General features: G+C 35.9%; 10 protein-coding genes across 10 annotated transcripts; 4 read left to right on the top strand and 6 right to left on the bottom strand. All coding sequences in view use genetic code 12, as the record gives it.

The window, feature by feature from the left end:
• Positions 1 to 535: 535 nt before the first annotated feature.
• On the bottom strand, positions 536 to 2,125 carry DEHA2C15466g (DEHA2C15466p; the record flags this gene model as incomplete). The annotated part of the gene is made up of 1 exon (XM_458357.1): positions 536 to 2,125. The coding sequence occupies one exon, from the start codon at positions 2,123 to 2,125 to the stop codon at positions 536 to 538; it is 1,590 nt and encodes a 529-aa protein (XP_458357.2).
• A 1,390-nt stretch (positions 2,126 to 3,515) lies between these two features.
• Positions 3,516 to 6,020, bottom strand: DEHA2C15444g (DEHA2C15444p; the record flags this gene model as incomplete). The annotated part of the gene is made up of 1 exon (XM_458356.1): positions 3,516 to 6,020. The coding sequence occupies one exon, from the start codon at positions 6,018 to 6,020 to the stop codon at positions 3,516 to 3,518; it is 2,505 nt and encodes an 834-aa protein (XP_458356.2).
• A 251-nt stretch (positions 6,021 to 6,271) lies between these two features.
• On the top strand, positions 6,272 to 6,907 carry DEHA2C15422g (DEHA2C15422p; the record flags this gene model as incomplete). The annotated part of the gene is made up of 1 exon (XM_458355.1): positions 6,272 to 6,907. The coding sequence occupies one exon, from the start codon at positions 6,272 to 6,274 to the stop codon at positions 6,905 to 6,907; it is 636 nt and encodes a 211-aa protein (XP_458355.2).
• A 581-nt stretch (positions 6,908 to 7,488) lies between these two features.
• Positions 7,489 to 7,905, top strand: DEHA2C15400g (DEHA2C15400p; the record flags this gene model as incomplete). Its single annotated transcript, XM_458354.2, has 1 exon — positions 7,489 to 7,905. One exon carries the CDS (start codon positions 7,489 to 7,491, stop codon positions 7,903 to 7,905), a length of 417 nt encoding a protein of 138 aa, XP_458354.2.
• Positions 7,906 to 9,225: 1,320 nt separating this feature from the next.
• Positions 9,226 to 10,953, top strand: DEHA2C15378g (DEHA2C15378p; the record flags this gene model as incomplete). The annotated part of the gene is made up of 1 exon (XM_458353.1): positions 9,226 to 10,953. One exon carries the CDS (start codon positions 9,226 to 9,228, stop codon positions 10,951 to 10,953), a length of 1,728 nt encoding a protein of 575 aa, XP_458353.2.
• A 412-nt stretch (positions 10,954 to 11,365) lies between these two features.
• DEHA2C15356g (DEHA2C15356p) lies at positions 11,366 to 12,079 on the top strand (the record flags this gene model as incomplete). The annotated part of the gene is made up of 1 exon (XM_458352.1): positions 11,366 to 12,079. The coding sequence occupies one exon, from the start codon at positions 11,366 to 11,368 to the stop codon at positions 12,077 to 12,079; it is 714 nt and encodes a 237-aa protein (XP_458352.1).
• A 273-nt stretch (positions 12,080 to 12,352) lies between these two features.
• Positions 12,353 to 15,850, bottom strand: DEHA2C15334g (DEHA2C15334p; the record flags this gene model as incomplete). Its single annotated transcript, XM_458351.1, has 1 exon — positions 12,353 to 15,850. One exon carries the CDS (start codon positions 15,848 to 15,850, stop codon positions 12,353 to 12,355), a length of 3,498 nt encoding a protein of 1,165 aa, XP_458351.2.
• Positions 15,851 to 16,230: 380 nt separating this feature from the next.
• DEHA2C15312g (DEHA2C15312p) lies at positions 16,231 to 18,864 on the bottom strand (the record flags this gene model as incomplete). The annotated part of the gene is made up of 1 exon (XM_002770176.1): positions 16,231 to 18,864. The coding sequence occupies one exon, from the start codon at positions 18,862 to 18,864 to the stop codon at positions 16,231 to 16,233; it is 2,634 nt and encodes an 877-aa protein (XP_002770222.1).
• A 267-nt stretch (positions 18,865 to 19,131) lies between these two features.
• DEHA2C15290g (DEHA2C15290p) lies at positions 19,132 to 20,919 on the bottom strand (the record flags this gene model as incomplete). Its single annotated transcript, XM_458350.1, has 1 exon — positions 19,132 to 20,919. One exon carries the CDS (start codon positions 20,917 to 20,919, stop codon positions 19,132 to 19,134), a length of 1,788 nt encoding a protein of 595 aa, XP_458350.2.
• Positions 20,920 to 21,271: 352 nt separating this feature from the next.
• DEHA2C15268g (DEHA2C15268p) lies at positions 21,272 to 26,935 on the bottom strand (the record flags this gene model as incomplete). Its single annotated transcript, XM_002770175.1, has 1 exon — positions 21,272 to 26,935. The coding sequence occupies one exon, from the start codon at positions 26,933 to 26,935 to the stop codon at positions 21,272 to 21,274; it is 5,664 nt and encodes a 1,887-aa protein (XP_002770221.1).
• Positions 26,936 to 27,119: the final 184 nt, after the last annotated feature.

Below are 27,119 nucleotides of genomic sequence, written 5' to 3'. Positions count from 1 at the left end.
TCAGGAAATTGATGGATTGACTAAAGAAGAATGCCAACGATTTTTAAGGGATACTATATTCAATTTCATCCGAATGAAATAATCAAACTAAATGAGAAAGTTAAGGAACATTTGGAGATAATTCTCAGGAACCGAATAAATAGAGAAGACAATGTTTCACAAAATAAGGTCTAGTATACTTCATTGATTTTTGCATTTGTAAAGCTGAAAGTCAAAATTTATGAATGGATTGGAAGAGAATGATTCTGATAGTTCAAAATAAATTGTGTTTTTTATGATTTGCAGCATAGAGTTTAGCAGTCCAAACGATATTCAATTGACATATAGTTGCAAATCTTGAATATCAGTCTTGGGAGTAAAATGTTTATCCTGAGTAATATGTTAGAGGACATGTTTCAAGTTTTTTAAAGTTCTACTAATCTACAATAACAGAGTATCAAACGAGAATATTAAATTTAAATTACTAAGAAGATAAAAAAACAGTTTCTACTATCAAGTATTACATAAAATATGAGAGAATGTTGAAAACTGTTTATTAATTTTTCAAAGCATACCTTGATTTATCTCTTAATAACTGACCGTATTTGTAAAACAAGAAGGGAATTGGAAGTAATAAAACTGAAATAAACCCCAATAATGAGCCTCCCCAATTCACTTTCAATCTTTCAAACATCTGTCTAGAAAATAAAGGGAATATTGCTCCAAAGATGTATCTTACCATTGTGTTTCCCGCAACAGCAGAAGTCGTATATGGTAGATAACATTCTACCAAATAGCTTAATGATGGCAAAAAAATGCAGATCAATCCAAAACCTATAAAAAACGTACCGATTGTCGGTACAATCCAGTGTACTTTGTTAGGATACTGCCCAGTCCAAGCTATCCAAAATAAGCCGCAAGGGAAAGCAACTGCTCCTATCATCATTGGTAATAATCTTTCCTCTGGTACCAACTTTCCTGCTTTTTTCATTATTCTGAGATATCGTCTGTCAAAAAACAAATTCATTATGCCACCAACCTCTACACCCAAAATTGTTGCAATGTATGGAAGCAGTGAAACTCCTTGACTAAAACCATACCCCGTGGACCCAAAAATTATCGGGATTGCAGTTAATAACAAGTATAGTAATCCAAATATGAATGAGTTGTAAAGTGTTACCGACAAAAGAATTGGCTCCAGGAATAACATGCGAATCGGGAGTGTGACTGACTTCGTTAAAATATCGTGGAACGACAAAGAGGTATTTTCATGAACAGCAAATATAGACCAGTTTCCAGTTTTTTTTCTCAATACTTGAGCTTTTCGGGATAATATTACACCGCTATGGGTCTCTGGGTATAAAAAGACAAGTAAGACTAATGCACCTGAAGACAATATTCCCACGAGATAGACGCACCATCTCCACCCTAACGAATTGTTCTTTACGATAAAACCGTTAACGATTGGTGCGAGTAACGGTCCAACAAGTAAAACCATTACAAACATAGTAATGATATTCCCTCTATTAGAAGTATTAGATACTTCTGCTATTATTGCTGCACAAACTACCACAGGAGCAGCACTTGCAAATCCCGAAAAGAATCTGCAGATTATGATTGTTTGGATATTTTCTGCTGTAGCAACGGCAAAGTTGAGGGTCAAATAAATGAAACCAGATGAAATGAGAATTATTTTCCTTCCATATACATCTGATAGTGGACCCCACAATACGGGGCCAGAAGCATAACCTAAGACAAATAATGAGGTGCATAATGTTGCAACCTCCAAGCCCACATGATACTTCTCCAGAATATCAACAGCTGCTTCAGAGAGAGCAGAAGACCCGAAAGTACTGGTGAAACAGGTACTCATAATTGCAAAGATTAGAATGATCTTTTTTCTGGGGGAAAAGTTCTGAGGGTTTGTAGGATCGTCCGACCCATCAAACAGAACCATATAGTCAACAGGATCTCCGACTATGGGAGGATAAGGTCTTCCCTCTCCCATTTTAGGAAGAGAATCCTTCTCCTCGGAAGGGCTTCGTTCGTCACTTGAAGTTGTTGAGGGGCTATTGTAGTTCAGTGAACTATTTTTTGCAGCATTTCCACTTTCGCGGTAATTAACATCTTTGATGTGTGCAGTCATCTTGATTATGGAACAATCAGGTAAGATAATGTACACTATTTTATAACTGGATATTTTGTTAGACTTCAAATTCTTGTCATCAAACTTCTGATTTATACTTCTTTTTATATCTCATGTTGTAGTTTACTTTGTTTCACAACTAAACTCCAGAGCATATCTCATTTTCCGCCAATGATCTTCCCTTCCGTGAAAACTCTATTTTTCCACCAATGATATTAATTCTCTCTCCGAGCTCATGTGTACTGCATGTGAGAAATTTGTTTAGATTCAAATGAATAGATATGATAAGAATTATCCTCAAATTGTGGCAAATGCAACCAAAAGAACATGTTCCTAAGGAGATTAACGACGAATTAGCTAATTGCACCGAGAATAGGAATTGTCTGTAAAAACCTTTTGAAAAGAAGAATTATTTGTGAATTGGATGCAACTCCAGTCTAACTTTGTTGCAATTTTAGATAATATTGAACAAAATTTCAGAATTGAGCGCCACAAAATAATTTCATCGTGCTTATTGGACTTGATGGAGGCAAGCTAGCTACTCCAATTAGGCTTCCCTTATATTGAGTCTTCGCGCAGCATCTCTACACCACTAAAATCTTGCAGCATAACATGTTTCACGTTTTTCACGAGAATATAAAATGAAAGAAATGATTACTACGATCACTACAAACGATTTAGCAAAAAAGGATGAACTATGCCTGAATTTTTAAAGAGATAGTTTCAGATCATCCTACGTATCTTGCAATATGCAAGTGCTTTAAAGATGAATTAGAGCTGTACGATTATAGCGATTTTAATTCAGGATGGAGATTGAGATGGAGATAGATGAAGGTTGGTTATCGAACTCTAATTCAAGAATTGTTTCGGTTAAAGAACAAGATGTAGCAAATTTTATTCGACGAGTTCCAAGTTAATATCAAAACTTTGTAACGAACTTTTAGGGTGGCTATCCTCGACAAATAATTCTGTCCAAAAATAATTGTGCAATATGTGTCGAGGTGATATGTATCCATGTACACAGGATGAATTTCATCCCATAAACAGCGTATCCAAGAATTCTATTGTATTTGATATTAACGATCAAAACATAATAATTGGTATACAACTGTATCAATTTGATGAAGTGCAATCTCCAGCCATTCAAATGTCGCTAAAAATACGGAAATACCTCGTATATCTAAGTATGCTTCATAACAATCAATGATCATAACACCAAATGTTGCCTCAATGTACGCTTTTCTATAGTGTAGTGGACATGTGTTTACAAACAATCCCCGTCATTAATCATTTCATTTTAGAGGTGAATTTCTTCGTTATTCAATTAGAACTAAGCTCGATATATTCTAGTATTCTAGAGTAGATGAAAAAAAAAAAATTGTCCGTTTCACTATTTTTGACCTTGCATACTATTTGTGTCATTATTAAAATCAGACATTAATGCAGGGTCTAATGCCATATCAAGACTTGCAAATGGATTAAAAATATAATCTTGTTCGAAATCTATGGGATTGTTTCTTGAGATCATATCTAGCCAAAAACTATCAAATTCCATCGCGTCGTTTCTCATGAAGTCCATTTGGTTTTTGGATTCTTCACAAATAGAAAAATTTTGCAGGAACAATGGCATCTTATTGGAAGCTTCAATATCATTAACTGCGGGTTGAAGAGTTTCAATCAACTCTTCTATAGTCTGTTCGCTGAAAGGGTTCCATAAGTTTAATATAGCCGTTTTGCTCTCTAGATAAAAGTTTTCAGATGCAATTATTGAAAGTATATGGTTCTGCACTTTGTACAACCTCCAAGCTTTAAAGTAGCTTTTACTCAATCTTTTGAGAAAGTCTAATATCCATTTAATGCAAGCCTGAAGTAGGTAAATTAAACGCTGTGCCTTGTTATACAGGGAATCATTTTCTAATATATTTGATTCATATTTTGATGCTAGTTTTAATTTGAATTCAAAGTATTTTACACGTATCAAGACGAAGGATACGCTAAAAATAAATTTATGTGACAGGAGTAGCAAACTTGGTAAGATATAAAAAATATCAAATTCAGATAAGGTTTTCGTACGGCTATCTGATACCTTCAAAATATATGGTATTATTTCTACAACTGAAATTTTTAAAATTTTTTTCGAATAAACACATATCAAATCATTATTTTTACGTTCCTCATAATGAATGAAAAGCTTAAAATAAATCGATGATAACCAAAACCTTAATTCGAGATTATTTTTCATTTCAATCATTTTTTTCAATGGAATCATATCCCATTTGTAAAACTGGTCCAGAACAACGTCTCTATGTGACAAGGATTCTAAGTTAGCAAGCGATACTAAAAGTTGTTTTACGTTTGCGCCTTGTTCTATATTTAAAACAATATCAATAACCGTTTTTGACATTGCCAATCGGACCTTGGTGTCGGCCAAAACTTCAACAATTTCGTTCTCCACATTTTTATTAGTATTTTCGTAATCTGGATTGAAGTCTGGTATATTTGTATCAGCAGGAATAATTTTAGTACTTAATGGATCCCCAGATAAAATACTACTGTTATAGTCCAAGGACACAATAAAGTACCATATCTTTCTGTTTAAATTATTATTCAACTTGATATTATTGAAGTTATATGGTAAATGACCTGGATCTCGATGTAATCCCATTGAATATGCCATTTGAATAATTGTAGAATTAAGTATTCGTGATATTTTACCATCATAATCATCACCTTCTTCCGGTGCATATATATAATAAATTCTAATAAAGAGTACCAATTGTAATACTTGAATATCAATACAATTAAAATAATCAAATTGGCTGAAGCAATTCTTTGCAACTGTGAATGCTTCAATTTTAATGGGATTTGATAGCAAATATTCTCTCTCTGAAACAATAGGTGATTTTTGTACATCCTTCGGTCCATTATCTTCGATATTCGACGATAGGCTTAAATAAGCAATTCTTAAAAAAATTAGAAGAAGGCCAATTACAGCATAGTCCACCCTCTTCCTGATTGTGAAATCTGCTACCTTTGTATCCGTATAATCCTCTTCTCCAATTATTTCTTCTAAATGTCTTCTGAAATCTGATTCTTCCACTAAGGGGAAAAAAGGATATGCGGCAAGGAAAAATTGATTTATTAATTTCCAAATTACGTCTTTCTTTGGTAAAATCAATTTAATACTTTGCATTAAATCATTCTTCTGGACTGCATGATGGATATAGGCAGATTTATTATCTATCTCGTTTATGTTAGTGCCCTTTTGAAGATTAGATAAATTTATGTTATTGTTCAAATTTTCATCCTTGAAAGTATGATTATCTTTTGTGTAAGTTTCCAAGTCCTCAATTATAGTATTAAAATCCTTCTTGTGACTTAAAATGTAACGCATGTATGGCAAAGCATAAATATCATTGAGGAGTAAAGAAAGCCACGAAAATGGACCAAAAAATTGTCTGCTGTAGGGACTTATTGCAACAATTTTACCTCCATCTTGAAAAAAATTTATTGTCTCTTCAGATGAAGCGCAAGGGCATTCCGCAAACTGACCAGAGGCTTTATTCAGTGACTCTGCTCCTGAATGATTCCCGATCAGATTCGCATACAGCCCCATCTCATTTGAAGAAACTGCTGGAGTATGCAATACATTATTTGCATTTTTGATAGGCAATTTTGGTTTGATTATTTGTGAGTTTTGTACACTTCTATTAGGCGCAACTTGCGATATTAGATCACATTGTTGATTTTTATGTTGTAAGCATGTCGAACATGGCACTTTCCCATCGCACTTCACCTTTTTTTTACGACAGAAAGAACAAGCAGTTTTCGTTCTTCCGTGGAAAACTCTTCCCTGTTTCTTCAGAGAATAATTGGCTTGTAATTGTGGCGGCATGGTAAAAGTCTATCCATAAATCTATCTACTAAAAATTGATTTCATAATTAGTAATCACACAAATGTACGGACGAGAAAATCTAATAATACGATATAGACCGAGTAAATATCCTGAAAAAGTAGGGAAGAATGTTGTATGAAATAAGGTAGAGTGCAGCTAAATCAACATGAGTAATTGCAATCGAATGCTTGTCACTACACGACCGTTTCTTAAAGTGTCCCAATGCAGAAGGTTAAGGGAAACATAGCCTATGGTTATGGATCAGTTTAGAATTTATATCTTCGATAAAAGTCACAAATATGTTGTAGAAGAATGGCCAGAGTTTGACAATTTCTTAGAAGACGAAGTAGATTACATTCAAGTACGTGATGTGAACGAACTAAAAGAGGATCTTTTGAACAGGAAATTTCAGACCACAGGCAGAGGAGAATACGGTATAATGTTAGCACGAAACAAGTGTGAAGTGCATAACTTTTATTATGGATTTGATAATTGTTATATCGAAGACGAATATTCAGTAGGATTTCTACTGCTTCACACTATAGGTCATGGTTTAATTTTACATCGTATAAGAGACAGAAAACACAAAGAGTGGCTGGAGATCTGTCCAAGTGAAAACTATAACACAGTAAGAATATATACATACAATAACCAAAGGCTAAATATCGAGTCTACAAAGATAAGATACATAGATGTAAGCAATGAAGACGATATAAAAAAGGACTTATTGCACAAAGGATTCGAGTTGAGCATTTCTATGATATTAGGAGAGGATATTAAGATTAAAGATATATCGGAGGGTTACAAGACTTATAAGGTGATCACCGAAAAGGAAATTGAAGACAGGATGGAAGATATTATGTCGGAACTGTACGACGTTTTGTAGTGGAGACCGTCTAATATTTACGATGAATGCAAATTCTAAGTATATACTGGTTTAAAAATAGGAGAGATTAAACTTTAGTACCAACCATTGGTATTAGTTCTTGATAATGCCTAACGATGAGATAAGACTTCATGATACATTTGTATCCGGAAATTTGGCTTGGACGAGTCAACTAGAAATGGATCGTGGTGGGCACTGTTTAGACAGCAGGATACTGAAATGTAGAATTTGCTTAGCACATGAAAGAAGTGTGGACATAGACCGAACCGAAAAATCGAATAAAATTTCAAAGCCATACAAAACAGTATGAATGTAAATGAAAACTTAGATTTGTGAAGGTAACATTATATAGCTAACCTACCGATCTTTCAATTAATTATTCTGTATATACAACCATTCATGTAGATTGAAAACAATGAAACTGACCATTATCAACTGACTACTGGTTATGATGCTACATATGTAACCAGAACTATTGAAAAATTAGGAAAATTGTTGTCTTGTAATTTGATTAACAAGAAGAATTTGATTGACATGTAATGTAATGAAGTAGTTTTAGATGCAAAATAAACCCTGTGCGGATGCAGCGATGCCACCCAGACATCAGAACCCACTTCCGCAATTCTCCTGTTCCCGGCGGCCTGTTGATATACACGCACACACGACCTACTATGAGATGGCCCAATTACATAATCAAAAGAAATGCAGCATTGAAAAGAATTACCAGAAGTACACCCAAGTTAAAACCTTTAACTGTTCGACTACTAGCACATTTAAGCACGATGGAAACGATCTACGACGAGATAGAAATCGAAGACTTCACATTCGATCCGGTCACCCAGTTGTTCCAGTATCCATGTCCATGTGGAGACAGATTTGCCGTATCGATCGACGATTTGAACGACGGCGAAGACATCGCGGTGTGTCCCTCATGTTCGTTGATGGTGAAGGTGATTTTTGAGCCTGAAGACCTTCAGGAATACTACGATGAGATATGAGAGCAAAAATCCCCCCTAAATTCCTACAATATGTGAAGAAGTCCTACTACATGCGAACGAGTGGGAAACGACGATGAGACTGACACGGAGAGGCGGAATAGGATCTCATGCAATTTTCCGGCACTAATTACACTAAGACAACTTGTCGTCCGACGACGATGCAGACCAATACTATTTATCCGCTACTGCTATTCAACCGTTTGCACTTCGTGTAGAGCGTTGAGCCTGTCAACGGTCTCCGGCCCCGTTGAAACATATCCGCGATAATTAGTACCCGCATTAAAACTATAAATATACCAGGTCTACTATTTATCCTTTGGAATTGCATGTATTACAATTCGGCCCGAACAGTAGCCTATTAGGACCAGCTACTTCCGCCCTTTCTGGTAAGCTTTCTATGCATGCTTTGATATGAGATCAGTACGTATGCTAACATATTTTCCAGCATACTAGCAAACCAAACTACCAATGCATTAATGCTATTGTTCTCTGTATATACAACACAAAATATATATCAGCCACCATACATAACATTTATTGGATACACACCAACGTGGACCGCCTGTGTACTCCTGATCGTCTCGTACGTCGGCCTTTAGCGCACTTTCTCAATAAAAGATAGTCGAAAACCATGGTGCAGCATTGTTCCGGAGTTATCGCTCTCAAGTATTGGAGAACATCATGCGATGTTTTCCACCTGTCGGAGGCCTGGCTAATGCATCGTCTTTTCACGTATTTTCTTTGTTCGTCCGGTGACCTACAAGACTCACAGGAATTTATCGGTTAAGGCGGAAAATGCCCTAAAAAAACCCTGGTATACCCGGAACATTGGCAGTACACACCCTGAACAATAGCAACAGCAGAGCGCATTCACGTTCGTGGACCACTAGTGGTTTCTCTACATGCAATAGGACGTCTGCGTGTTTGTGTCTATGCACTGGTTAATAGATATGACCAGATGGTGAATGAATAAGGTGGGATAGGTGGTGGGTACAGGGTTGAGGGTTATGATTTCGAAAGAATATGACCGATATGCATATCGTATAGACATATATGCCTGTAGATAGCGCTAGTATGGTTGGTTCGTTAGGATTTGAACCCATGATATTAGTTGCTAGACAATTTAAATGTAAGTGAACACTTGAACGACTTTCAAAATTTTTTGAGTATTGTATATTCTACTTACACAACGCTATATATTATCACAACTACTGTTTGATAATAACTTCACGACGTACGCGGCACACAAGGAGTGTTGAGATATAATTGTCGTATATTTTCATCGAAAAGTGGGACATAATTAAGATTTGGTGATCGGATATGAATTATCCTTCTGATCAACCACCATATTATTCGTACGACCAGTATCACCAGGGATACCAGCAGCAGCGGCCCTACCAGACACCAGGAAGTCAGCCGAATGGACATTTATCCAATATGCGTCCACAAGGAGGCCCTACTGGCATTTATCCTCACAATGAGTCCGTGGATAATCATACCACCGGGAGCCAAGGGCAACAAAAGCTGAGCAACGGCACCAATACGATATCTATTTACAACACATCAGCAGGAAACAGCAGAAGAGGATTCTGGTCGCCCGAGGAAGACCGCAAATTGATGGAATTAATATCGATATTTGGGGCATCGAACTGGGTCAAGATTTCGAATTCACTTAGTACCAGAACCCCAAAACAGTGCCGCGAGCGCTACCACCAGAACTTGAATCCTTCGTTGAACAGAAAGCCTATATCTGCAGAAGAGGGAGAACTTATCGAGCAGTTGGTAGCGAAACACGGTAAGAAATGGGCCGAAATTGCAAGACATTTGAATGGGAGGTCAGATAACGCTGTGAAAAACTGGTGGAATGGAGGGGCGAATAGGAAAAGAAGGGCGACCGTGCATATGAAAGTATCCCCAGAACAGCTGTTCAGCACGGCGGCAGGCCATTCCCAAGACCTGATACAAGATCAGAGGAACGTGCAACGATTACCACAACCATTACCACAACCACACCCTCCTCAACAAATTTCTTTTAAAACATCGATGTTTGGTGACCAAGAGGTGGCCAATACACCTCCTTTATCGTCCACGTCTTCTGCAAATTCAACATCTCCATATCGGACTTCTAATCAACGACTGGCAAGTTTGGATGTTGACAACGTGGCTCAATTGATGCATCACCATAACATGCATGCAAATAGTAGTCAGAGCGCTAATACTACTGCGTCCAATCTGAATAGCAACCAGAATATAGTATTGCCTCCGTTGAATAATGTAAATGGCTCTTTACCGTCATTAATCTTACCATCTAAGAAAAGACTATTAGATGAGCACAACCCAATTTCACGGAGACATTCGTACGCCAATACGATGTATTCGGTTCAAAATCAAAACGCTTATGCCAACAACATAACTAATAGTAATCCAAACCTATCCAATTTGGTAAATGCGTCACACCAACCAAATTCATTGAATACAAGTGGCCAAAACTCACCTTATCATGGGTCACCATTGATGCTAAGTAACCAAGCTTCTAGAAACAATTCAATTTCCATCCCCAACTTTGAATTTTCTACACTAAACACCTCGAATGCAACGTCGTTGTCTGACTCAAGACGATCTTCATACAATCCAGACTTTTTCCCTAATCCGTTGAAGGAGAACGCTCAAACCAGTCACAAGAGAAATATCTCCCAAAATTCTTTCAATTCACCTTTGACTCCATCTTACAGATATTCTGTCTCAAGTGGAGGATCCACATATAATACAACAACAAATACTAGTTCCAGCTCGAATCCTAACGCTAATACGAATATTAATACTAGTAACACTACTAACAATAGTGCCATTGACGCCGATCAACCTAATGCAAGTCCGGAATACGTCAAAGATGACAAGTCGGCTGCTACAGGTTCAGAGGAGAAACGGCAAGCTGGGCAGGACAAAAACCATTTTGGTAGCGATAAAATTGACGAAGATCAAGATATTAAAGAAAATACTGAAGCTACCGAGAATACCAAAATTTCAGTATCAAGTTTACTTGATTGAATAAACACTTTTTTAACATTCACTTCTTCGATGTCTTAAGTAAGGATATGTATAATATCAATATTAATAATACTAATACCTCCATTATCATACGTTTGTAACAGTCTAATGACTTTTAACTCTATTATAACCATTCTTTAGGCCATTGAGATAAATGTGGTTTATCTATAAATGCTTCTACAATTGCCAAACTCGGCTCAAGCCTTTTGTAAGTTAATATGACCTTAATGTCCATAAGGATCATCCTCCTTATTCTAACTATCCCTAACTATATTATAATGCTATATAGTTGTTCGTTGATTTGTTCTAACTTTATCCATCTTGATAGTGACACAAAACTAGTACGTTAAATCAATTTATCCGAAGCTAGATTGACATGATTTACAATATGATAAGTTAGCTTGTCTCTAATATGAGTTCAAAAATACTTTTGCCGGTTATTAATGATAGGGTATTAATATTTGATATAGAAGATATTAAAAAGCTAAGAAATTTAGGAATACTTGGAATACTTAGTGGAACATTGCCTAAAGCTCCTCAACAGAATATTTTTCTTGGTATTCCTTTACAATTAAGTGTTAATGAAGCTTTATGGTTAATTGAACGTGAATATGGAGTTCTAGTGGATAGTAAGGAATTACATAAGAAGAAGAACGAATCATCTAAAGAGGGTATAGAGGAAAACGCAAATAATGAGTTTATAAGAATTCCAAATACCTTTAAACCTAGTGAAGAATTATCACCAATGGATTTAAAAGATTTTATCTCATTGCAATATTCCACGCAAGACGAGTTAGAGAGCTTAATACGAGATTATCATACTTTTAAAACAGTTAGGGATAAGGGATTTTTTATTTTGCCTGGCCTTAGGTTTGGAGGAGAATTAATCGCCTACCCTGGTGATCCATTGAGATATCATTCTCATCTTATAATAAATACTGCTTATAAAAGTATAAATTTACTTGATGTGATTACAGGAGGTAGACTTGCGACTGGTGTGAAAAAGGTCTGGCTTATAGTAGGTGATGATGAGGAGCAATCTAACATAACTAATGACTTAGTAGGAGAGTTTACGAAGGATGCAGAACCTATGAGTTTTTCTATCGAATGGGCGGGATTCGGTTAGATAAACTTACAATGTACACTAAAAGCATTTTCAAATATATCGTTTATTGTAAATAGTTATAATTTATATATTAAAAACATCATAAAACATAAAAAAGAAAAATAAGCATTACCAAAGCGATTGAGGTATATATTGTTGGTATCAAAAATTTTGAGCTTATACGGTGTATATTCAACAAGTTTAGTACAGTCGCCTGAATCTTAATTTTACTTCCAGTCACCATCATTTTCTTCATGTGCTACTTATACTTCCATCGCTATAGTGCTTATTTCTTTAGGAAATGGGACTCAAAGGAGGAGGACCCTGAGGAGGAGGAGGAGGAGGAGGAGGAGGAATGCCATTATCATCGTGATGTTTTCCACCATGAGGTTTTGGTCTATGGTCATCACCATGGTGCTTCATACCGTACATCTTTGATGGCTTATCTTCGTCATCACTTTCGTCATCACTTTCATCATGATGCTTTCCACCATGAGGTCTTGGGCTATGGTCATCACCATGGTGCTTAGTACCGTACATCTTTGATGGTTTATCTTCGCCATCACTTTCCTCATCATTATCATCGTGATGTTTTCCACCATGAGGTTTTGGTCTATGGTCATCACCATGGTGCTTCATACCGTACATCTTTGATGGCTTATCTTCGTCATCACTTTCGTCATCACTTTCATCATGATGCTTTCCACCATGAGGTCTTGGGCTATGGTCATCACCATAGTGCTTCGTACCGTACATCTTTGATGGTCTATCTTCGCCATCACTTTCCTCATCACTATCATCATGATGCTTTCCACCGTGAGGTCTTGGTCTATGATCATCACCATGGTGCTTCATACCGTACATCTTTGATGGCTTATCTTCGTCATCACTTTCGTCATCACTTTCATCATGATGCTTTCCACCATGAGGTCTTGGGCTATGGTCATCACCATGGTGCTTCGTACCGTACATCTTTGATGGCTTATCTTCGTCATCACTTTCGTCATCACTTTCATCATGATGCTTTCCACCATGAGGTCTTGGTCTATGATCATCACCATGGTGCTTCGTACCGTACATCTTTGATGGCTTATCTTCGTCATCACTTTCGTCATCACTTTCATCATGATGCTTTCCACCATGAGGTCTTGGGCTATGGTCATCACCATGGTGCTTAGTACCGTACATCTTTGATGGTTTATCTTCGCCATCACTTTCCTCATCACTATCATCATGATGCTTTCCACCGTGAGGTCTTGGTCTATGATCATCACCATGGTGCTTCGTACCGTACATCTTTGATGGCTTATCTTCGTCATCACTTTCATCATGATGCTTTCCACCATGAGGTCTTGGTCTATGGTCATCACCATGGTGCTTCATTTTGCCTTGATGATGCTTATCTTTGCCAATTTTAATGACGTTTCCACTTTCATCTAGAATGATAAATTCACGGTGAAGATCAAGGATTCTCATCGCATTTAATGTATCACGTAATTGTTTACAGATGAAGATGTCACCGGATTTGAAGTTATAAATGTCAGACAAAACCTCAATCATATTATCGTATTCATTGCCTATATTCTTCAATTTCATTAGCCTGTGAAGTCTTTTAGGGGACATTTTATAAAGTAACCGATAAGAATGCGTATCACTATATCCTTCGTTACCTGATTTATTCTTGTCAGATGTAATAGTGCCATTTACAGCAGTTACCTTTCTCTTATAATTATAAGCCCCTGTCGGTGAAACCACATTTAACTTATATTTAGTTTCTAAATCACCAAACCCATGATTGCCTTCATGGGACAAAACATAAGTTGACTTACCATTTTGAGAAGTTGATGTACTCATGACATTCTTTCCATCTACATGAACAATCGCCTCTTTAGCATAGGCAATTTTAGCTTCATACTTAAGATCAGCGCCGTTTGATTCTGATTGGTCACTTTCGTCAAGCGATATAGTCAAAGGGTAATTTAGCTGAGATTTATAATCGTGAATAATATTGGAATCATCAACTTTTTCATCTGAAGAATTAACATTCTGAATCGTGAATGCCTTTGACGATGAACCAAGATGAACAACCTTTTGCTTATCACCAAAATGCCTATAACTTTGAACATTGGATATTTTAGCTCCAGAAATTGAACTAACAGTAGTGTTAAGTTTAGAACCATCCTTTAATACAAAATTTAAATTACTTGTTAATTCAGCATCAAATGATGCAGAAATTGTTTGTTGAATCGAACCAGTGAAAGGTGGAGCGAAATCAATGACTCTTGCACTATGGCTATGATCGATCTTGATAATATCACCAGATACATCAGCAACGTCTTTACTTTCATAAGTCAACAAGTTAGCCGTGGTAATCCAGTTATCACCAATATTAGAACGAGGAGTATTTGGTTTAGCAGTTTCGTCTAATCCATTTGCGATCTCAATTTCTATATTCTTATCCTCTATCGACTGGTTCTCCCAAAGGTATGGTAATAAACCTGACAAATCCAAATCAATGCTTGGCAAATCAAACGAGTTGAGCGGCATAACTGGCGACCACAATGCTGGAGAAATACCACCAGAGAAAATGATGGGTTGAGGAGACTGGGTTGCAATCTTTTCACCATTGAAGTAAACATTGACAATCCTGACCGGCCCATGTCCTTGCAAAGCTCTACCATTCTTTTCAAATTTACGTACATATTTGTCCAAGACATTAGCGTACCAAAATTCTTCGCCAGCACTACCAGATGTGAAAATAGATAATTTCAAACGAGTAGTGTTTACTGAAACAGATGGCAAGTTGACAATAAGCTTATCAGAAGGCAAGTATGAGATTGGCGATTTTTCTATGTTTTTACTATTCGAAAGTGCATAGATTTGTGATGCTGGCTTAGCAACCGAAAAGATAGATCCGTTCAGATTTTTATCCTCTTCATTCAAAAATGCATTTGCTTCAGGATGATGCTGTTCAACGTTGTAGAAATCAACGAATAACTCAACCTCGAATTCGCCGGAAAGTCTTCCAGATAAAATATTGTCCAATTGGAATAAAATTTTCGACTCTTTTGTGAAAAGCTTCAAATAAGACGAAACGTCCTTCTTGAAAGTGGAAAAGACGGCCCTTCCACCTGGTTCCGCAGTAGACGTTCTCCAAATTTCAGCTCCATCGACAAATATGTTGGCCAATCTGTCATATTGAACGCCTTCAACAGAAGTGTTCAACGTCAAAACAACTCTGTTGAATTCAACTCCCGAAGGAGGCGTGTAATTAGCAGCGACCGGGGTACCCCATGAATCGCCAAATGTATGTTTGACCAAGCTAGCTGAATGCACCAGTTCACCATAAGAATGGCGAGGTACGTTTGGATTGGCAACCTCAATCACCTGTCTAGCAGGAACTGTTTCATTGACGTGTTCTGTGTTCGAAATACCGAAACTTTCATCAACATAACTGGCCATATTCGGACTTTTTCTACCAATTGTACCATGGCAAGGATGGAATTTAAATACCTTAGGAAGATAAATCTGATCTCTCAACAAAAAGATAGTCAAGACCAATCCAATTAAAATCATCCCACGTCCTACAATTCCCTTTCTCTTTCTGGCCTTTACTATAATTGGTTCTGAATATTCATTATTGACTTTCCCATCATCGGAATATCCTTGTTTCTCATCATGAAATTCTTCTGAAGCCCCTTTCTCTATATCATCCTCTAGGTTTGGCATTCTTGGTTTACCATAGAGAAATTTATTCCAAAGTGAAGTATCAAGAGCTTGATGTTGACTCATGTTGATAAATACTTAGGATAAAGGAATATAATAAAACTAAAATAATTGTGCGATTGTTCTTAATTTATTTAATGATAAAAAAAGGGCTTTATCATTGCAGCCAAGGCTTAGTCGGCTTTTGACGATTAAATATCGGCTATTGTTTTTACAACCAATAGGGCAATATGAACACCAAGGCTTTCATGGGTCACCGTGGCAGGGCATCGAAGCATGTAATGCCACTACTAATAGGATAATGACCAACCATATCTCTTAGTAGAGTAGTAGTTCATGTGGAATATAGATTATGCATATACAATTATAAACTGTGCTCTAGGATTAGAAGTATTATAACTCTCCTTGAGTGTTAGACTGGAGATCAGCCAGCTTTCTCTCTAATACTAGACTATAATATCCTGAAATCTATCTTCGGAGTACTTTTGCTCTTCAATATAGTGTAAAGTTCTGTGAAAATAGGCTTGTATTTGGTTGAACAATCGAGACTCGTGATCATCGTCGTCTTTGGAGGCATTATCATCCCTGAAATTCTCGAGGTTAGTTCTAATTAGGTCAATTAAGCCATTGATATAGCGAGAGTCGATCAAGTGATTTCCGTAGATGTTGAAAATCAAGCATCGGTTTAGAATTTCAACAAATAATTTTAGAGAGAGATATGGATCCATACACGAGTCAGCGACCCGAAGAGCCTTCTGCAAACACTCCAAGACTCTCTTAGGGTCTCTGTAGAGGGCTGCCTGTTCATCTTGGGGGTTTACCTCGACTGTCGGAGAACTGCCTTCGACGAAGAGATCACACCACCACCAAAGATGCGCACAGTAGTACACAGCACGACATTGGGCGTGTTTCTTTAGCAATTTAGACCCATATAGTGTCAACTTTGTAATCAAATTTTCGTAATTCTCCTTGTTAAAATACCTCAGGTTTGCTAATTTATTAGCAATCATATTAATCAGCTCAAATGGTAATGAGCCTCCTATTGAGTCATGTGGATTGTGGGAATGATTTATGGTGGAATTAAATATGACATTTTCTTCATACACAATAAAGCACTGTGTGAATAATTCGTATGCAATCGATTCTTGTTTTAATTGATCTGCAACGGCCGCTGCATTGAGGTACAATTTTAAAACCACCTCCAGATTAAATTGTTGATGATGCAGGTATAGTTCATCGATTATCACCGATAGATTCTTAAAGTTTGTGGTGATAAGTAAATCTTTGTTTGAATCGGCCTTGGATTTCCTCAAATTAACAAGACCAATAATTCTAAGCTGATTTAAAATCTTGGAAATCAATGCAGGGTACGTATACAATATATTATCGGGGTTCCTACTTAAATATTTCTTTCTAATGTACATTAAATTAGAAATATTTTTGAAGTAGTCATTGTTTTCAATTAAATGAACCACTTTACCTAAGTTTTCTTGAACTCTTAAAAATTCGTGACTGATAGACTTTTCGCCACCGTCAATTTTGATAGCCTTAGTCACACCTAAGTCTTTAGCAGTATTTTTTTGGCTATCTGTATCTTTAATAAGGATTAATAGGTATTTAAAAATCATATCAATCTCATCCACTGTAGAATACGTATCAAATATATTATTCTCAACATCAGTAGGCGTAAGAACTTTGGTAAGCACTTCTAAAGCAAGCAGTTTCTTATACTGAATGTTCGATAATTTCGAATAAAACTCATAAAAATATGAAAGACTTAATAAACTTTTAACCGATGGAAAATGTTGCAATGGTGAAGTCAACAAATTTAACCATAATTGTTGATCCTCTTGAGTTTCATTATCATTGCTTAACTGTTCACTTGCAAACTTATAAATTTGGTTCAAATTCTCGAAGTTTTGCAGATCATAAGCTAATGATAGTTGTATGAATGATTGTAACATAGTCGAATGCTCCTCTGGGGGCAATTCGGGGTCTGTTTCAAACAACTTCAAATAGAACGCCCAAAAGATATCAAATACATCTGATAATGGGAGGTTATTCGACTGTGCTTTGTCATTCAAATCCAAGTTCTCAACCTTAGAATCTAAATCATTTTCATACTTACGATATGTGATAAATCTTTCTATCAAAGACGATACTAGTTCAGATTTCTTCAACATAGGATGCAAATTAATAAATACACCACTCAAGAGCTTGTCTAATGTAACGAAGTGAAAATTATCTGGAAAAATTTGGATCAAAACATCTATTAAATAGCTTTGAGCCAATGGATCCCTGCACTGGATAATATGCTCAGTTATTACCGGAAATATTTTCTCTTTATAGTAGTCGATACTTGAATATTCGTCGTCTCCAGTGTAATCGTCAATAATTTGGGATAACCTAACCAAATTTGACCCAACCAAAATTTTCAATTCTTTTCTCTCTCTAAATCTTAATTCTCTTTCGGATGAATGCCCTTGATGTTGTAGTCTGACCCACAACTTATTCATCTCTATAAAATTTGATATTAAAAACTCCACAGTCTCATTGAGATCATTGTCATTCGATAATGGTAATAAATCTTTGGTTCTTTGGGACAAGTAGTATCTCAAAAATAGTCCCCTAATTGGATGCTGAACTCCTCTACACATTTCAATCATCTCTTTCATAAGCTCCTTCTTTGGTGCACCATCAGTAGACATATATGTTGTGCCAACAACTATCATCATGTATAATCTAGGGATAATATTGCCCGAATATTGTACTAGCTCATATAAATCAGCCAAAAAAGGCGGAGAATCTCCAGAAGCTCTCTTTTTTTGTTTTGATTTATGTGATGCTAATAGGTGACTTGACAATGTTTCCAAAGCATCAAATATTACAACGTACATTTCATAATATTGTTTAGGACTAAGTTGATTGATTCTTAATTCGTTCAAAAAATTTGAACAATGTTTAAGTGCTTGTAATAAATTGCCTTCATTTAAACATTGTTTCATTAAATGGGATTGATGTCCAATGTTGTTTAAACACCCTTGTAAGAGTGCTTGTTGTTCGGATGCTACAACCGCCATTCTTATGTATATAATGTATCAATTGTTGAAAGTAAGTCCATAAATAGTGATTAAAGCTCATAAACTTGTGTTTAGCGTGCACTCCTTATCGTGCTCACTATTAAATTTATCAAGAATTACTGGTAAATTGAATGAAGACAGTATTATGGTTGAAGAATTTACAAGAAGTGTGTTTATATGTTTACAATAATAGGTATATTTACAACGCATATTTCTTAACACCACCGTTAGAAATTATAAAGAAATAACAAAACCACATAATAAAATCTAATTTATGTCAAACGAACCCAAATCATGAATAACCATAGCTGCAATGGCAGCCGATGTTAAAGTAGCAATACCACCGGTAAAAAGGGCAGATATGATAGAACTCGTGATATCTCTTGATCTCGAGTTGTTGGTCAAAGTATTTAAAACACCTAAGGTAATTCCCAAAGAACCCAAATTAGAAAACCCACAGAGAGCATAAGTTGCGATTAAAGTTCCTCTTTTAGACATTTCTTTATAAGGTGATTCGGTTATCAACAAGTTATAGGCAACAAATTCGTTTTGAATGACCTTAGTTCCAATTAATTTGGTAACATGCAAAATTTCGTTTCTTGGGGTACCCAATAAGAATCCAATGGGGTATAAAATATAGGATAACATAAGTTCAAGGGTCAATTCATGAATGTTCCAGTAGTTACCGAACCAGGTTAAAAGGCCATTGCATAATGCAACAAGCCCAATGATACACATACATTGAATCATCATGGTACCTGCTATTCTTAAACCCAATGTTGCTCCGTTGGAGAATGCCTGTAAAACATTTTTGGGTCTTGTGGCCTCGTCTTCCAGATGCGTAGGGATATTAAATTTACTGTTTGAAACTGGAACCTCAGTTTCAGGGTATCTTAACTTAGATACAGCTAATGATGCTGGAATGGACATAACACATGAACTGACAAGAGCTTGTGGATTTAATCCAAGGCCAATATAACCGACCAATACTGCCCCCGAAATAGTAGAGAAACCAGAACACATAATTTGATGAAGCTCAGCTTTGGTTAAGTATGGTACTAAATCTTTAATTAAAATGGCACTCTCACCAATACCAAGGAACGGAGATGCAGCAGCTGTAATTGCTTCAGCCCCAGAGACTCTAAGAGTCCAGAAAAAGAGATATGCAAACTTTCCAATAAACCATTGAACAACTCCATAATAATACCAAATATGAATAAAGGCAACGAAAAATGCTACTGATGGTAAAACTGTGAAGAAAAACATGCCCAATTGTGAGACTTCGGTTGTGGTTAAAAAGGCAACCCCGTCTTTAGCAAACCCTAAGAGCTCTCTAGCTAAAGTCGAAATGAAATTAAAAATATCGTAACCACATTTCGTACGCAACACAAATAAGGCAATAATAAACTGCATCAACACACCACCGATAACCGTATTCCACTGAATTATGTTCCTGTTATTTGATGTCAAATACAACCCAAAAATCGCAACTACAATCCCGAAGAATGATACGGCACGATCTTCTCTACGTGAATATTCGGTTTCAGTGGGGACAAATGTACCAAGCAATATAACTCCAACTGTTATGACAGCGCCAACCATCAACCTCCTTGGTCTGGTAGTCAAGATTTTAGTATACACAATGTCCGTCACAAAATACCAGACCTTCTGGCAATAGTTAAACAACACGTACAAAATTCTGCAATGCCACGAAATAAGTCTAAGCATAAGTAATCCCCATAAGACAGTAGGAATTAACCATTCGTGTCTATGCTTGTCTTGGATTAAAATCGAAAGCCACCACGCAGTGAAAAAACTCCCCAACAAAATGTGGAAATAAAGTGTGTGACGAGGTACCCGTATTTTGAATTTCTTGTACAACGATAAGTTAGCATCCGAATTCACATCGCTCTTTGTCTTTTCTATGCCATCTCCAGAAAGCTTCTCAACATCATCTGTCTGCATTTTTTCGTCCTGTTTAACATCCCTAACTAAGTCAGAGTCGTTAGAACTAACTGTTTCGATAATCTCAGACTGTTGCTGTGTCCCTGTCATTATTGCCTATTATATCTTCCCGAATAAAGAATAAATGGTAGACCTTGAAAAATTTTGGTAGATTTCACTTTTTTTTATTTGGTAATAACTATTAATTATATTTGTATTTTATGAAAAAAAGTTCTTTAATGTCTTGACTGGGGTTCAATGACATAGATATAGATAGAAAATGAGGAGACAAGGCACCGTATAAAGCTTGGAAACAATTAAGTCAAAATTTTATCTCATCATCAATTTTGTGTCATTAGATAAAAGAGGTATACTTTCCTTCTAAATAATGTATATAAGGCAGCCAGAACGCTATACGGCTCCAATTCATCGCGTGCCGTTCGATTAAGAATGATGCATGGAATTATTTCTCTGAGGCATCATATCTGTATTTATCCTTAGATTCAATAATATGATTTGAATCTATTTCGTTGCTGATACCCATCAAAGCCTTCAGTAAAGCTTCAGTCGTGCCAATCATTGGTCTAATGATTAGTATTGGCGAAGATTTCACCATGGACTTAAGAGACTCCTGCACGTTGGATGATGCATTAAGCTCCTTGCGTAGATTATTGACAGCTTTTTTAGTAATTTCGAAGTTTTCACCAAGAGACTTGTAGGCCAATTTAAGCCCTTGCTGAGTGTTTTCGGGCTGATTTGAATATAGACTAACCAACTTAATGGCATCTTCATCGTCCAATTCTTCCTTCTCATCGAGTTCCTGTAGTTCGCTTTCTTCGCTCACGACCTGGAGTTGCCTTGATTCTTTGATGTCCTTAGGATTCATTAACAATAGTGAATTCTCTAGAATTTTGTCATCAATATCATCAGACTCATCTAATTCAATATATGAGTACAATTTTTTCTTACCGTATGGGTCGTTATCTACTGCAATAGTTTTATTGAGCAATTGGGAAGAAGCCAATAAGTTGCTATTTCCTTTACTGGTATTGCCTGAAGTGTAAATATCTTCATTGTCGTCATCTTCTATTTTTCCATGTTTGTCATTCTTGTTCTTCGGAGACCTTGCTGACGATCCTTCTCCGCCAAACACTTGTTCCGATTGTTCCAATACAACCTGTGTACCAGAGGCCAATTTAGCGCCCAAGTTTAGCAATTCGTAACCAGTAGTCTTGGCAAATTTCGACGTTCCTTTCTGTAAACTTCTCATTAGTCTACCATCTTTTCGATATTCTTTGATAGGTACTGCAACGAGATCTTTGAAACCGCCGCCTATATTGACTATGGATCTGAATGGGGATAATCCAGCGAGAAGCCCCGATAATTGGGTTTGTTGAATATTCGGTGCCCATGTCTTTGTTAGTTCTGCTCCTAACATAGGCATTCCTAGTATTCCATAAAGCGTTAGTTTTGGCAAGCTTAGTTCAGACCCATCTAATATGAAAAAGTTGACGAATTCTGACACTTTTCCAGATCTAATGCCAGAATAGTCGATTTTTTTTGGTTTATAGTCCAACTTTAACTTTATACTGCTCATCTTGAACATTTGAATATAGATAATTTCGTCTATAGGTAATTCAAATCTCTTATCCTTAAAATCAAAGAACCTTATAAAAAAGTCTAAAGCGTCCTGATCGACATGGAGTCTAATGGGCAAAATTGATATGTCTATCATAGCTTCAGTTGAACATAACTCAGGATTAGGTCTTACGTTAGTAATTGATGCCTTAAGCATACTAGTCCCAATTTCTCGCTCCCCTAAAGAATTCATGTAACTTAAAAATTTGTTCCAGGTAGAGTTGGGGATATTGTCATATATATCAATATCTTCAATCCTTAAATCTATGGAATTAGTGACTTCATATTTCACATCAGGAACATCCTTATCTCTTCTAGGGTCTCGTGTGGTTAGTATCGCCATATTGACTTCAATATTTTTTAAATCGATAGAGATTTTATGATTCTTAGATCGACGTAACTTCAAATTCTTATAGTTTCTCCCAGTTTCGACGTTGTAGTTTATGCTCAGATCATTTGAATCTTCATTATCAAAATAATTCTGAACAGATTTATTGATATTTTTAGTTAAACTTGAGGGATTGGAACCTTTTGGTACACTAAGGTGAATTGACTGGAATAAAGTTTCGCCGATTAACAGTTGATTATCAGAGCTATTTCCATCATCATTTTCTTGATCATTCCCATAGTTATCTTCTGTAGCGTTACTTTCTGGCTCATCGAATGTAACTTGCATATTTCTCTTCAAATGTTTCCTAGACCCATGTTCTTTTACCCTCTCTAATTCCTGCAACGCTTGAGCTTCAACTCTCTTAACGGCTCCTTTAATTGTTTTTCTAGTACCTTTCCAATCAAACCCATCATATAAATAAATTTTAGTTTTAGAAAGATTAATATTCATTTTTATGGGAAATACTTCAGTATTGTTTCGATCGGCACCATTACTACTAAAATGTTCTTCATCAAACGAAAAAGAAGATGCATCATCCTTTGCATTGTCGGATTCACTAATGCTTAGTTTATTAAAACCATTTTCAAGACTTTGTGATGAAGTATGCGAGCCGTCATAATACTCCTCAACAATATTAATATCATTTGCATCAGAATTCTTTCTAGATATTGTCAGATTCTCGAATGTCTCTGAATGACTTGCTGACTTCATGATTGATTCATTTAAAAATACATTCTGGCCTATTTCATCCAAAAGGTTAATAGGATCATTAACCGTTACTTTTATCTTTTCTTCATCTGTGAAGCTTAACGGCGGCTTCAAATCATTTATCATTTGTATCAAAACATGCGCTGAATCTGCACAAAGATCAAGTTGATGTTCATCAGAGTTAATCTTAATATCCAACAATGCTAGGTTATCTTGAAGACCCAACTTTTCATTTCGTTCAATAATTTCTTGAATTCCTGTATTAACAGTGATCCCAAGATGAATACAATTAATGTTACCAACTGAAATATATCCAATTGATGTGAACCACGATAAGGGAGAAATGTACGCTGTACTTGTTGGCTTTGAAGCAGCTTCTCTATCTGTTTTAGATAAGTTGATGTTTTTCACATCGTCAATAATTAATAATGACAAATTCCTCAATGAACTTTTGATATAAAATTGATGTAATCCAAAAGTTACGTCGGAATTACCCTTGTTTATAATTAATAAGCTCTTGCAATCCAATCTCCCAGGATTCAACCCAATTACACAATCGTATAATGAAAACCTAATATCAAGCCTTTTAGAGGGTGAATTGAGGGAACTTGATTCTCTCTTTTGGCCTGTAATGTCATGTAGAACGGCATTTTCATCAATTTCTTTTTCCAATAATTCAAGCCAGCGTGTGTAATATTCAATCAAGAAATTCCGCAAGGATATATCTATGGTATTTGCTTTGTCGTTACTTTTAATATTAACTAGAATCAAAGGAATATTGATTTTGTTACACCTTTTTCGTTGAAATTCATAAATAAAATCGTTTACAGCTTCCCCATTCCCTAAATTCCTATCAACTTTCACAGTATGAATCGAGCCTTGTATATCATTGTTGAGCTTGTAGAAAGATACCTTTTCTAGTTGGAAATCAAAATCCCCTAATTTCGGTAAAACATTTGTTATGCAGAATTCAATATGATCAACGTATAATCTAAAAGACACTAAGTTAGAACGGTTTGTGTTCACCAAACTAGGGTTATTGAAGTTAGACCTTCTCGATCGTCTTTGATTAAAATACATCGAGTTCAGTAGCATTGAAGAGCTTTCATTCTTATTGGATTTACTACTCATAACAAATCCTTTATCTTTAACAGAATTTTTCAAAGAATTAACCTGCAACGATAATAATTGCCAGGATGATGCAAAATCAGCAAAATCCCCAATTAAAAGTTTCAATTCCTTTAGGCTGGCTTTAGACGAGATTTTGGATAGACTCAATGTTAGGTTTGAACCAAGTATAGTTTCACGAGGAAATGAATCATTGCTACCCTTAGAGTATCCGGATTTATTACTAAATGATTTAAATTCTTGTGATTTAGTTGATAATTGAATATTAGACAACGTAGATATTAGAGTTTCAATCCCACTAGAAACAGTACTTATCAATATTTTATTAATACTCATACCTTGTTTTAACAAATTAAATGAAATGGGATATATAACAGCTTTTAAATTTAGGTTATCGGAAAGTTTTATGTTTATTGTAGTTGACGCCGTTTGTAATATAATTTGAAGATTTGATTCTTTCGCTACTCCAATTGATGAAGCATCTCTGGGTTCCCCATTAATGTTTGTATTAGCCTTAAACAGGTTCACTGAATTCATTGTAGATCTCATTGTATTATAACTGTCATAGATCGATGATACAGAAATACCGAAATTCGATAGTAAGAGTAAAACAGACTTATCCAAGTTTACAAAAGCCTGTTTTGAAAACAAACTTGTAAATTCTAGATGTTTTATTTCATTATCAAGTTTCGTGAAAGCTTCAAAACGAATATCAGCCTTAGAAGAATTAGAAGGTGCTGATGTTGATCCAGCAGGTTCGTCTGATGGGTTTGGTTCTGTATTAGTTGGTGCAGTGCTATTATTAAATTTAAGAACCTCAATTTCCTGATCATTTGTAATCTTGACAATTTTGAAGACTTCAATACCGCCGTAAATAAGTGCTTCATTTTTATATTTTATATTAAGGTTGTGAAAAATAAAATTAAGTGAATTAGACGCAGATGCAAATTGTCCTGTTGGTAACAAGGCTGATGTTGCACTTACTATAATGTTATGTATCCGAAGTTTATCAAAAAAAGGACCTGAGGAAGCTCCATTATCATCTAATATGGGCATTTGTTCATTTTCATCTTCAATTTCATCATTGTCATCAGCATATTGGGGGAAACTTAAGTTTGATTTAAATCTTTGTTTATGTATGTTCAGTTTGCGTTGTTGGTAATACTTTAGTTTAAGATTATGTGATATATTATTGAAAATTGATATTATAGTTGGTGTTATTGGGACAGCTGCAACTTTGATTTCACCTACGTCAATTTCTAAATTTGTAATATTACTTAGTCCCTCGAATTCAATATCTATGTCATCAATATGTAGTAATATTGGCGATTCTTTGTTGTCTGGTGCTGTCTCTGTAGGAGCCGTGTCATCGTTATTGCTCGGTTTGTTAAAAGATTGGGATGTTGCACTCATATAGATCGAGCTAGCTTCATCATGAGTAAACACCATGCTGTTCATTAAAGATTCATCACCGTAATCATTATCGTTATCTTCGTCATCGTCAGAAGTATTGCTGTTTTCTGATTCTTTTGGCGATTCTTGCTCCGGACTGTCATCCGAAGATTCACCAGGGTTCACCTCAGGCTTCAAAGTAATCAATTTAACACCCTTAATCTTGACATGCCTTGTGCCATTGATAGTGTTCAATAACGCCTCGTCAACTTTTAAGACTAAATCTGTTGATTCTGAGACTATCTTGATATTCAAATTAGTTACCTTAACTTGCAACCTCAGCAAAGCCATTTCGACTGCTTTAGTCATAACTCCACTTAATGCAGAGGGTCTTGTTCTTGCGGAGGTGCCAGATGAGCTTGAATTTGATCTGGACTTAGACGACACTGAAGGCATCACTGTATCTGTCTCATCGTCGGATGATTCATATTCATTGGATGATTTATCAACCATTAAAGTATTGGCAAGATCAGCCGTACTTTGAGCCAACAGAAATTGAACATTATTACTAATTTCTTCTTTCATATCAAAATCTGGGGCAATGACAATTTCCACATTATTAGCATCAATGCTAACTCCACCCATGACTCCTCCATTCAATTCTAAACTACCCACTTGTCCATATCTTAAGTTACAACCAGGTAACTTGCCTACTTTGTCAGGGTCTATGGATACATTTTTCAACACAATATTATTTAATGATACCTCTTCCAAGTTAGGTAAATCAATCTCTGAAAACAATGAAAGCTGTTGTAAAACATAAAGCAATAGTCTTTTCTGAATATTTTGCGGCATCCATTGTGGACTCATTTTGCAAACAAATTCGATATCCCTTTATGTCTACTGTATTAATGATGCAGCTTTATCAGGATTACTAAATAGTTAGTATAGTATAGTGAATTAGTATGTGAGGGAAGTGATTAGATAACGATAAACTAGCCGCCACATTAAACATCCTGTATATAACACATTATCATAAACTAGCTGGCTATTT

Source organism: Debaryomyces hansenii, assembly GCF_000006445.2.
Source record: "Debaryomyces hansenii CBS767 chromosome C complete sequence".
Lineage (NCBI taxonomy): Eukaryota > Fungi > Ascomycota > Pichiomycetes > Serinales > Debaryomycetaceae > Debaryomyces > Debaryomyces hansenii.
The sequence above is the reverse complement of the archived record's forward strand: the minus strand, read 5'-3'. Positions and strand labels throughout refer to the sequence as shown.